Source organism: Heptranchias perlo, unplaced genomic scaffold (assembly GCF_035084215.1).
Source record: "Heptranchias perlo isolate sHepPer1 unplaced genomic scaffold, sHepPer1.hap1 HAP1_SCAFFOLD_163, whole genome shotgun sequence".
NCBI classification, from domain to species: Eukaryota; Metazoa; Chordata; class Chondrichthyes; order Hexanchiformes; family Hexanchidae; genus Heptranchias; species Heptranchias perlo.
The window spans coordinates 298,063-311,128 of NW_027138892.1; the positions used below are offsets into that span (position 1 = coordinate 298,063).

Here is a 13,066-nt window from a genome sequence, read left to right on the forward strand (position 1 = left end):
CCCTGCCTCCCTGGCTTTGCTTGGTATTTTCCCCAGTGATAAGGTCGGGTTTAGAAACATTGCAGGTGGGTGAAAACCCCTATCTTACTGCTTTTAAATTCAATTATAATTTTTATCCCTCAACCAACATCACTAAAACAGATGATCTGGTCATTATCACATTGCTGTTTGTGGGACCTTGCTGTGTTCAATGTACTGCCGTGTTTCCTACAGTAAAGCAGCAACTACACTTCAAAAGTACTTAATTGGTAGAGGAACCACCGAGGGAACAGGTTATTTTAGATCTCGTATTGTGTAATGAGACAGGGTTACTTAGTAAACTTATAGTAATGGATTCTCTGGGGGAGAGTGAACATAATATGATAGAATTTCATATTCAGTTTGAGCGTGATGTGGTTAAATCCGAAACTAGGGTCTTAAATATAAATAAAGCCAATTCTGTAGGTTTGACGGGCGAGTTGGCTGAGGTAGATTGGGAAATTGGATTAAAAGATATAACGGTAGACAAACAATGGCAAATATTTAAAGAAATAATTCATAATTCTCAACTAATATACATTCCCTTGAGTAATAAAACTCCACGGGAAAAGTGTGGCTAATTAGAGAATTTAAGGATAACATTAGATTAAAAGAAGAGGCTTACAATGTAGTCAAAAAGCGTAGTTAGCCTGAGGATTGGGAGGGATTTAGAAATCAGCAAAGGATGACCAAAAATTCATAAAGAGGGAGAAAATTGAATCTGACAGAAAACCAACAAGAAATATAAAAAAACAGATTGTAAGAGCTCCCACAAGTATGTGAAAAGGAAGAGATGAGTGAAAATAATCGTGGGTCCCTTAGAGGCAGAGACAGAAGAAATTATAATGGGGAGTAAGGAAATGGCAGAGATGTTAAACAAATATTTGATATCTGTCTTCAAAGTAGAAGACACAAAAAACATACCGGAAACAGTGGGGAACCAAGGGTTGAATGCGAGTGAGGAACTTAAAGTAATTAATATTAGTAAAGAAAAAATACTGGAGAAATTAATGGGACTAAAAGCCGAGAAACCCCCTGGACCTGATGGCCGACATCCTCGGGTTTTAAAAGAGGTGACTGCAGAGATAGTGGATGCATTGGTTGTGATCTTACAGAATTCCCCAGATTCCAGAATGGTCCTCGTGGATTGCAAGGCAGCAAATGTAACCCCGCCATTTAAGAAAGGAGTGAGAGAGAAAAGAGGGAACTATAGGCTAGTTAGCTTGACATCAATAGTAGGGAAAATGCTAGAATGTATTATTAAGGACGTAGTAAAAGGGCACCTAGAAAATCATAATATGATTAGGCAGAGTCATACTTTTTAATCTTCGAATCGTAGAATCAAAGAAAGATTACAGCACGGAAGGAGGCCATTCGGCCCATCTCGTCCACGCCGGCTCCATCCCAGAGCAATCCAACTCGTCCCATTCCCCCGTCCTATCCCCATAGCCCTGAAAATTTTTTACTTTCAAGTACTTATCCAGTCTCCTTTTAAAGGCCATGATTGAATCTGCCTCCACCACCCCCTCAGGCAGCACATTCCAGATCATAACCACTCGCTGTGTAAAAAAGTTTTACATCATATCACCTTCGGTTCTTTTGCCAATCACCTCAAGTCTATGCCCTCTGGTTCTTGACCCTTCCGCCAATGGGAACAGTTTCTCTCTATCTACTCTGTCTAGACCCTTCATGATTTTGAACACCTCTATCAAATATGCTCTCAACCTTTTCTGTTCCAAAGAGAACAACCCGAGCCTCTCCAGTCCATCCATGTAAGAAAAGTCCATTATCCCTGGAATCATTCCAGTAAATCTCTTCTGTACCCTCTCTGTGGCCTTCACATCTTCCCAGAACGGCACACAATATTCCAGTTGTGGCCAAACCAGTGTTTTATAAAGGTTTATTATGATTTCCTTACTTTTGTACTCTATGGGCTCGATTTTACCGTCGGGTTTCCTGTGGGTTTCCACCGGGGGGGGCTCCGAAAATCCCGATATCCAGTCACGTGACGGGAACCCGCCACGATCCCGCCCACTTCCGGGTTCCCCGATGACGTGCGGGGGTGCGTGCGTGGGAATCCCGCAGGCAATTAAAGCCAGCGGGATGCCACTTGAGGTTATTTATTTCGCTTGTTCAGGTCATTAACTGACCTGATTGAGGGACTGTGTGTGATTTTGGGGAACATGGGACTGTTTCACACACTGGGGGAAACAGTCCTCGTTGAACTGGACGTGTTGCAGCTGTCAGCCTGTGGCAGCTGCAAAGGTCCATTTGACAGGTGGTGGGGGGGGGGGGGGGGGGGGGGGGGGGGGGGAGACCCTCACCCATTGCAGAAGGCCGCTCTGTCATTTGGGACAAAGTGTGGCCTCCACCACCCCCCTCCGGACGGTCAAAGTCACCAACCTGCACACTCACCCCGGGGTCCGGAGACATGTGCCGACCTTGCGGACCCCCTCAGATGTACATATTGCGGATGGGGGCCGCTGTAGCTGCAGTCATGACCCCCTCGGAGGGCGAACAGCATCACCAGCCTCGCCATCCACGCCGTCCACCTCTGACACGTGGAGCTCCACAACAGAGTGCTGTGACATATCCACCTGTACAGCAGGAGGGAGGGCTACCGCAGAGAGAGACGCGTCGCAGAGGGCACTACCCTCGCCACAGGGTCCACAGACCGAGGCGCAGCTCCCCGGACCTCTCCGAGCAGCAGTGCACACGGAGGCGCAGATTCACTCGACATGTAGTCGTGGAGATCTGCAGGCTCTTTCATGCCGAGCTGCTCCTGGCTGGCCCCAGCACCATCTGCTTACCTGTCGCTGCCAAAGTCACCACTGCCCTCCACAACTTCTCCTCCGCATCCTTCCAGGGTGCAGCCGGGTACACCGCCGATGTCTCTCAGTCGTCTGCGCGGAAGAGCCCTGCAAATACACCTGCACCTACTCTGCAGTAACACAATGGGTGGCATCAGTGGTGGGTCCTCATAGTGATACCCAGGAGCGGGCATTATTGGACACAACAGACAGGATTCGCGGAGACATGGCAGTGGTGGTGCCAATATAATGTGTGATGTTTGTTGCTCTGAAATTCAATATAGGTAACACCCATGGCAAACCCTCAGACACCCTTGTGCATCCCCTTCATGCTCACGACACGTTTGCCGTACGCTGCCGACTGCACATATGCGATGCATGCCCTGTGGCTGCAGCACAGATGGTGGCAGGTTGAGTGAGGCTGGCCGTGAGAGAGATGCACGAGAGGGTGAGTATGGGATAGAGCCATGAGATTGTATGAGGATTGGGTTGCGTGTTAGTGGCGGGTGAGTACTGGCGAGGTGAGTAGGTGCAGGTAAGATGAGGATGGGGTTTGAGTGGGTATGAGGGGTGATGTGACAGAGTAGTGTTGGCGGTGCCGAAGGAGATGTGGGGTGGGGGCAGTGTTGTGGCAGACGGAGTGTAGGGGAAAGACTATGTGCTCTCACTGTGGCTGACCTACTGAGGTCATTGGAGCGCCTCCTGCACTGTATGCAGGTGGGCGATATGTTGATGGTGCAGGTGACCCCCTCTGCCACCTCGAGCCAGGCCTTCTTGGTGGCAGAGGCAGGCCGCTTCCTCCCGCCCGCCGGGTGGAAGATCTCTGTCCTCCCCCTCCTCCTCACCCCATCTGATGATACCTGGGGTGAGGCATCATTAAACTGGGAGCAGCCTTCCCCCTGGGCTGCTCCATGCTCCAATTTGTTCCATTGGTTGCAGCATCTGTCAGTGGAGGACTGCCCCTTTAACTAGAGAGCCGCCAGCTGACAGATCGTACTGCGCATGCGCAGCCCGCCCGACGCGCAGACCAGCAGCGCGGAGTCCGGAGGAGCAGGTAAGTGATTCCAATTAGTGCATTGCCTGCTACGATCGCGCGGGCAGCCCACTAATTTCACCGGGCGCGGAGGCCACGCACCCGAAACCCAACCCGCCGGAAACCCGCAGGCCTGCTAAAATCAGGCCCTATGCCTCTATTTATAAAGCCCAGGATCCCGACCACTTTTTTAACTGCTTTCTCAACCTGCCCTGCCACCTTCAACGATTTGTGCACATATACCCCCAGATCTCACTGTTCCAGCACCCCTTTTAGAATTGTGCCCTCTAGTTTATATTGCCTCTCCACTTTCTTCCTACTGAAATATATCACTTCACATTTATCTGGTTCAAATTTCATCTGCCACGTGTCCGTCCATGCCACCAGCCTGTCTATATCCTCTTGAAGTCTATCACTATCCTCCTCACTGCACACTACCCTTCCAAGTCTCGTGTCATCTGCAAATTTGAAACTGTGCCCTGTACACCCAAGTCCAAGTCCTTAATATATATCAAGAAAAGCAGTGGTCCCAGCACCGACCCCTGGGGAACACCACTGTGCATCTCCCTCCAGTCCGAAAAACAACCGATCACCACTACTCTCTGTTTCCTGTCATTTCGCCAATTCTGTATCCATGTTGTTGTTGCCCCCTTTATTCCATGGGCCGCAACCTCGATGACAAGCCTACCACGTGGCACTTTATTAAACGACTTTGGAACGTCCGTATACACAAAGTCAACCGCATTGCCCTCATCTACCCTCTCTGTTACCTCATCAAAAAACTCCATCAGGTTAGTTAAACACGATTTGCCTGTAACAAATCCATGCTGGCTTTCCCTCATCAATCCACATTCGTCCAAGTGACTGTTAATTCTGTCCAGTATTATCGTTTCCAGAAGTTTCCCCACCACCGAGGTTAAACTGACTGGCCTATTGTTGCTGGGTTTATCCTTACACCCTTTTTTGAACAAGGGTGTAACATTTGCAAATCTCCAATCCTCTGGCACCACTCCCATGTCCAAGGATGTCTGGAAGATTACGGCCAGTACCTCCCCAATTTCCCCCCTTACTTCCTTCAGCATCCTCGGGTGTATCCCATCCAGACCAGGTGACTTATCTACTTTAAGTACAGCTAGCCTTTCTAGTACCTCTTCTTTATCAATTTTTAGCCCATCAGTATCTTAACAATATCTTCCTTTACCGAGACTCTGGCAGCATCTTCTTCCTTGGTAAAGACAGATGCAAAGTATTCATTTAATATCTCAGCCATGCCCACTGCCTCCATGAGTAGATCTCCTTTATGGTCCATAATCAGCCCCACCCCTCCTCTTACTACCTGTTTACTGTTAACATGTCTGTAGGAGACTTTTGGATTCCCTTTTATATTGGTCGCTAGTCAATTCTCATACTCTCTCTTTGCTCCTCTTATTTCCTTTTTCACTTCCCCTCTGAACTTTCTATATTCTGCCTGGTTCTCACTTGTGTTATCGACCTGATACCTGCCATACACCGCTTTTTTCCGCTTCATCTTACTCTCTATCTCCTTTGTCATCCAGGGAGCTCTGGCTTTAGTTGCCCTACCTTTCTCCCTCGTTGGAATGTACCTTGTCTGGACCTGAATCATCTCTTTAAAGGCTGCCCACTGTTCAATTACAGTTTTGCCTGCCAATCTATGATTCCAATTTACCCGGGCCAGATCTGTTCTCATCCCACTGCAATAGGCCCTCCTCCAGTAAGGGATGGACTGCAGACAGAGTGATCTAGAGACAGGGCAAAACGTGGGGATTCTGGAGCACCCAAGGATCTATCCTTGGCCCCCTCCTATGTCTCATCTACATGCTGCCCCTTGGCGACATCGTCCGAAAACACAATGTCAGGTTCCACATGTACGCTGACGATGCCCAGGTCTACCTCACCACGACCTCCCTCGAACCCTCCACTGTCTCTGATTTTTCACATTGCTTGTCCAACATTCAGTACTGGATGAGCAGCAATTTCCTCCAACTAAATATTGCAAAGATCGAAGCCATTGTCTTCGGGCCCCACCACAAACACCGTTCCCGAGCCACCGACTCCATCCCTCTCCCCGGTCACTGTCTGAGGCTGAACCAGACCGTTCATAACCTTGGCGTCCTATTTGACCCTGGGATGAGTTTCCGACCACATATCTGCTCTGTCACGAAGTCCATCTACTTCCTCCTCCATAACATCACCCGTCTCCGTCCCTGCCTCAGCTCATCTGCTGCTGAAACCCGCATCCATGCCTTTGTTATCTCTAGACTTGACTATTCCAATACTCTCCTGGCCGGCCTCCCGTCTTCCATCCTCCATAAACTTCAGCTCGTCCAAAACTCCCGTATTTTATCTCGCACCAAGTCCCGTTCACCCAAGACTCCTGTGCTCGCTGACCTACATTAGTTCCCAGTCCAGCAACACCTCGATTTTAAAATTCTCATCCTTCATTTCAAAACTCTCCATGACCCTCGCCCCTGCCTATCTCTGTAACCTCCTCCAGCCCTACAACCCTCCGAGAACTCTGCGCTCTCCAATTCTGGCCTCTTGTGCATCCCCGATTTTAATCGTTCCACCATTGGCGGCTGTGCCTTTGGCTGCCTCGATCCTAAGCTCTGGAATTCCTTCCCTAAACTTCTTCATCTCTCCACCTCTCTTCCTTTAAGACGCTCCTTAAGCCTAACTCTTTGGCCAAGCTTTTGGTCACCCGTCCTAATATCTCTTTATGTGGCTCGGTGAAAAATTCTGTTTGATAATCACTCCTGTGAAGCACCTTAGGATGTTTTACTGCATTAAAGGCGATATTGGCCAAGGTGCTTACCCAGAGGAAGGGAGGAACCATCACAGGCCGAGTCTCACTGGGCAGCTGTCCGACAACTCCAAGCGGCTGATTAGATTCGAGAATCTGTCACTGGAATACAATAGGACTATTTTTGAGCAAACGGTTATATTTAATTTGAATATATTTGTCATTAATGGCATTTGATTGATTTACTTTAACATTAAATTGTTCTTTTCTTTCCACTCTTTATGTGGATTCATTCACAATATCAGCTGCCAACTCCAGTTTGTGAGGGATATCAAGGACAACACTAAAGGTTTTTACAAGTATATTAAGAAAAAGAAGGTGACTCAGAGTAATGTGGCCCCTTAAAGACAGACGCAGGGGATTATAGTAATTGAAAGGGAGAGAGGGTGAAGAATTCGAAAAATTTGTGCAGGAGAACTTTCTTAATTAGTATATTTCTGGCCCAACAAGGGAGGAAGCAACGCTGGATCTCGTTTTAGGGAATGATGTAAAGAAAGTGGAGTGTATTTCAGTGGGGGAACATCTGGGTAATAGTGATCATAATATAATTTGGTTTGAAGCAGTTACGGAAAGGGACAAAGAAAAATCAAAGGTGAAAATATTCAACTGAAAGGGAACCAATTTCAGTGATTTGAGAAGGGATCGAGCACAAGTGGACTGGAAACAAAGACTGGACAAAAAAAAAACAGTAAATGAGCAATGGCAGGTCTTCAAGGTGGAGGTAGTTCGGGTATAAACCAAGGATTTTCCCATAAGGAGGAAAGATACGGCATCCAAAGCTCGAGCTCCCTGAATGACAAAGGAAATAGAGCTTAAAATAAAACAGAAACAGGTTTATGACCACTGTCAGGTACAGAATACAGTACAAAACCAGGAGAGTGTGCAGGGAGAAATTGAAAAGGATATAGGAAGGGCAAAGAGAGAATATGAGAAAAGATTAGCGGGTGACATAAATGGGAACCCAAAAATCTTTTATAAAAATATAAAAAGTAAAAGGATAAAAGGAATGGTGGGGCCGATTAGGGACAAAATAGGAAATCTGCTTGTGGAGGCAGAGGGCATGACTGAGGTACTGAATGAGGACTTTGCATTTGTCTTCACAAAAGAAGAGGATGAAGTTAATGTCGCAGTAGAGGAGGAGGGAGTAGAGATATTGGATAGGATCAAAATAGATAGAAAGAAGGTGCGAAATAGGTTGGCATCACTCAAAGTGAACAAGTCCCCCGGTCCAGGTGGGATGCATCCCAGGCTGCTGAGGGAAGCAAGGGTGGAGATAGCAGAAGCTCTGACCACAATCTATCAATCCTCCTTGGATGTGGAAGTGGTGCCAGAGGACTGGAGGATTGCAAATATTACACCCCTGTTCAAAAAAGGGGAGAGGGATAAAACTGGTAACTACGGGCCAGTCAGTCTAATATCAGTGGTGGGAAAACTACTAGAGACCATTGTCAAGGACAAAATTAATTCTCACTTGGAGAGGCATGGGTTAACAAGGAACAGCCAGCACGGATTTCTTAAAGACAAATCATGTCTGACTAACCTGATTGAATTCTTTGATGAAGTAACAGAGAGTGTTGATGAAGGTAGTGCAGTAGCTGTTGTATATATGGACTTTCAGAAGGCATTTGACAAAGTGCCACATAATAGACTTATTTGGAAAACAGAAGCACATGGGATTACAGGGACGGTGGTAACTTGGGTACATAATTGGCTAAGGGATGGGAGGCAGAGAGTTGTGGTGAATGGATGTTTTTCTGACTGGAGAGAAGTATGCAGTGGGGTCCCCCAGGGGTCAGTATTAGGACCATTGCTTTTCTTGTTATATCAAAATGACCTGGATTTGGGTTTCGGGACCACAATTTCAAAGTTTGCGACCGATACAGGACTTAGCAACGTAGTAAATAGTGAGGAGGATAGTAGCAGACTTCAGGAGGACATAGACAGACTGGTAAAATGGGCAGACACAGGGCAGATGCAATTTAAGACGGAGAAGTGTGAAGTGATGCACTTTGGGAGGAACAACATGGAGAGGCAGTATAATCTAAATGGGACTATTTTGAGGGGAGTGCAAGAGCAGAGGGACCTGGGGTACATAGTCACAAATCTTTGAAGGTGGCAGGGCAAGTTGATAAGATGGTTAAGAAAGGGTATGGGATACCTGGCTTTGTAAATAGGGACATTGAATATAAAAACAAGGAAGTCATGCTAAACCTTTACAAATCACTGGTTAGGCCTCAGCTGGAGTATTGTGTATAATTCACGGCAATGCACTTTCGGAAGGATGTCAAGGTCATGGAGAGGGTACAAAGGAGGTTTAACAGGATGGTACAAGGGATGAGGGACATCAGTTATATGGAGAGGTTGGAGAAGCTGGGATTGTTCTCCTTGGAGCAGGGGTTAAGGGGAGATTTAATGGAGGTGTTAAAATCAAGAGGAGTTTTGATAGCGAGTAGGGAGAAACTGTTTCCTCAGGCAAGTGGGTCGGTAACCAGAGGTCATAGATTTAGAATAATTGGCAAAAGAACGAGAGGGGAAATGAGGAGAAGTTTTTTTTCATACAGAGAGTTGTTAAGATCTGAAACGCACTCCCTGAAAGGGTGGTGGAATCAGATTCCATGGGAATTTTGAAGGGCAATTAGACATGTACTTGAAGAGGACTAATATGCAGGGTTATGGGGAAAGAGCTGGAGTGTGGGACTAAATTGGACAGCTCTTTCAAAGAGCTGACACAGGGATGAGGGGTCGAATGGCCTCCTTCTGTGCTGTAAGTTTCTATGAAAAGTGAGTAAAACACTGTGAGGGAGTCTCGGAGAGCCCGCGTGGGAGAGAGGGAGGGAGTCTCGGAGAGCCCGCGTGGGAGAGAGGGAGGGAGTCTCGGAGAGCCCGCGTGGGAGAGAGGGAGGGAGTCTCGGAGAGCCCGCGTGGGAGAGAGGGAGGGAGTCTCGGAGAGCCCGCGTGGGAGAGAGGGAGGGAGTCTCGGAGAGCCCGCGTGGGAGAGAGGGAGGGAGTCTCGGAGAGCCCGCGTGGGAGAGAGGGAGGGAGTCTCGGAGAGCCCGCGTGGGAGAGAGGGAGGGAGTCTCGGAGAGCCCGCGTGGGAGAGAGGGAGGGAGTCTCGGAGAGCCCGCGTGGGAGAGAGGGAGGGAGTCTCGGAGAGCCCGCGTGGGAGAGTTTGAGAGGTCGGGTGGGAGGGAGAGAGAGTTTGTAAGAAGGGGAAAGAGAATATGGGAGACAGGGTTTGCAAGAAGGGGAAAGAGAATATGGGAGACAGGGAAGAGAAACAGTCTGTGTGTAAGACAGAGAGGAAAGGGGAAGAGAGTCTGTTTGTGCATGAGAAGTAAGGGATAGAAATGAGAAGTTGGAGAGAAATAAGAGAGAAAGAGAGAGAATGGATAAAGGACAGAAAACTGGGAGTTGTGATTAACAGATGTTTCTTGCATTGGAAGGATTTAAACAGTGGTGATCCCCGGGGTCAGTGTTGACACCATTGCTTTTCTCAATATCCGTGGATAGAAATGATCTGGACCTGGGTGCAGGGGGCAGAATATCAAAATTTGCAGCTGCCACAAAGATAAGGAGTGAGGTTAACCATGAAGAGGATTGTCAACAACTTCAGGAGGAGGCAGACAGGTGAGCAGATTGGGCAGGTAGATGTCAGATGGAATTTAATGGGGAGAGATGTGAGGTGAGGAGAATAAGGAGAGGAAATAGACACTATACTGTAAAACTATAAAAGGAGTAGAGGAGCAGAGAGATTTAGGGATTCAGATACACAAATCTTTAAAAGTGGGAGGACAAGTTGATAAAGCTGTTTTGCAAAACCCCCCATGGGATCCTAGGATTAAAAAATAGGAGCATAGAGTATAAAAGGAAAGAGTTAATGCTACACCTGGCCAAATCATGGGTCAGGCCACAGTCAGAATATTGTGTCCAGTTTTTGGTGCATTACTTTAGTAAGAATGTCACGGCCATGGAGAGGGGCAGAAGAGATTCACTGAGATGATCTCAAGGATGAGAGTCTTGACATAACTTTTCATGAGAGCAGAGAAGTTTAAATAAGATCAGAGAGTGGGGATCAAAATTATGAGGGGGTTTTGATAAAGTAAATGAGGGAAAACTATTTCCACTAGTACGGGTACGGGAGCACAGTGGTTATGTTACTGGACTAGTAATCCTAGAGGCTTGGACTAATATTCCGGAGTCATGAGATCAAATCCACGGCAGCTGGAGAATTAAATTCAATTAATTAAATAAAATCTGGAATTTAAAAAAAACTGGTATCAGTAATGGTGGCCATGAAACTACCGGATTGTCGTAAAGACCCATCTGGTTCACTGATGTCCTTTAGAGAAGGAAACCTGCCGTCCTTACCCGGTCTGGCCGAAATGTGACTCCAGACCGACAGCAATGCGGCTGATTCTTAATCGCCCTCTGAAATGGCCCAGCCAGCCACTCAATTGTTCTAGATAGTTGGCACACCACCACCTTCTCAAGGGCAACTGGGAAGGACAATAAATGATGGCCTTGCCAGCGACACCCACATCCCAGTTCGTGAGTCAGTTGCTGGAGGGCATCAAATTAAGAGAGGTTGGTTTTCTTTTTGATGCAGAGGGTTGTTAGGACAATGGAATGTCCGACCAGAAACAATGAGGGAAGCAGAATTTAAAAGGGAAGTGAATCAATATCTGAAGAAGAAAATCTTGAAAGATCTTGAAAGGCCTTCGATGAGGTACCGCATAGTAGACTCATGACCAAGGTCAGAGCTTGTGGAGTCAGGGGACAGGTCGCAGAATGGATAGCAAGCTGATAACAAAACAGAAAACAGAGAGCAGGGGTTAAAGAGAGTCACTCAGACTGGGAAAAGGTGGGAAGTGGTGTTCCACAGGGATCGGTGCTGGGAACACTGTCGTTCACCATTTGCATCAACGGTTTGGACTTGGGAATCGGAAGTACAATTTCAAAATTTGCGGACAACACCAAATTGAGGGATATCGTTAATAGTGAAGAGGACTGCGATAAAATACAGGAAGACATTAATAAATTTGCAGAATGGGCGTGTAATTGGCAAATGAATTTCAATATAGATGAGTGTGAGGTGGTAGAAATTTAGTTGCTAGAATAAGGAGGCCACATACTTCCTGGATAATAAGAGTCAAAATGGGATAGAGGAGCAAAGTGGGGTCTAGGGGTACAGATACACAAATCATTAAATGTAGTGACTCAGGTTCATAAGGCCATAAAAAAGCAAACAAAGCACTGGGGTTCATTTCCAGAGGAATAGAACTTGTCCAGCACCTTGGTTAGACCACACCGAGTACTGTGCACAGTTCTGGTCTCCATGTTACAAAAAGGATGTAGAGCCACTGGAGAAGGTGCAAAAAAGATTGACAAGGATGATACCAGAACTGAGAGATTATAACTGTCAGGATAGATTGAACAGGCTGGGGCTCTTTTCTCTAGAAAAGAGAAGGCTGAGGGGTGACCTGATAGAGATCTTTAAAATTATGAGGGAGTTTGATAGGGTCGACATAGATGTGTTTCCACTTGTGGGGGAGACCAGAACTATGGGCCATGAATAGAAGATAGTCACTAATAAATCCAGTAAGGAATTCAGGAGGAACTTATTTACCCAGAGAGTGGTTAGAATGTGGAACTTGCTAACACATGGAGTAATTGAGGCAAATAGCATAGATGCTTTTAAGGGGAAGCTAGATAAGTACATGAGGGAGAAAGGAAGAGAAGGATATACAGATAGGGACAGATGAAGAGAGGTGTGAGGAGGTTTGTGTGGAGCATAAACACCAGCACAGACCAGTTGAGCCGAATGGCCTGTTTCTGTGCTGTAAAATCCATGTAATTCTAAATGGCCCATAAATACGGAGAATAAAAGTGGGCCCAGCACTGACCCCTGGGGTAACCACTTCCAACCCTTCTCCAATCTCAGCAACTCCCATTAACCCGGACCCTCTGTTTCAGGTCCCCAGACAACTTTCTCCCCACACTGTTCCATTTCCTTTTAAACGGCCCATTTGAACAGACTGGGCATTACCCCGGGGATCCCCCAGTTACCTTCACACCGTTGCTCGCCATGTGTCTGATTTCACTTGACATCCTTCACAGTCTCATCGAATTGTCTTGGTGCCTCCCGGCCGTGTGAACATCCAAAGAGGTTTCCAGTCAGCCTCAAGTATTTTCCAGCAGATTGTTTCAAATCCAGTGCGGTTTTCCTCAAAACTCCTGGAAGTTCAGGCACGAATTCTCCTGTGGAAGAAAGTCACATCGTGTTACGGGACGGAAGAATTAACGACCCTTCTGAAGTACTCGGTGTCGGCCTTGGCTCATTTGTATCACTCTCTCACCTCGAGAATCATAAAGATTGAGGAATAA

At 46.9% G+C, this 13,066-nt stretch overlaps 1 protein-coding gene across 1 annotated transcript in view; it reads left to right on the forward strand.

Annotated features, from left to right (window-relative positions):
* Positions 1-13,066, forward strand: part of LOC137309366 (probable G-protein coupled receptor 139) — a gene marked incomplete at its 5' end in the record, with an annotated part of 31,473 nt that extends 18,407 nt beyond the window's left edge. The window contains one exon of the mRNA XM_067977617.1: positions 12,800-13,066. Within this exon, the coding sequence (XP_067833718.1) occupies positions 12,800-13,066 (267 nt within the window). The remainder of the gene's footprint in view (positions 1-12,799) is intronic.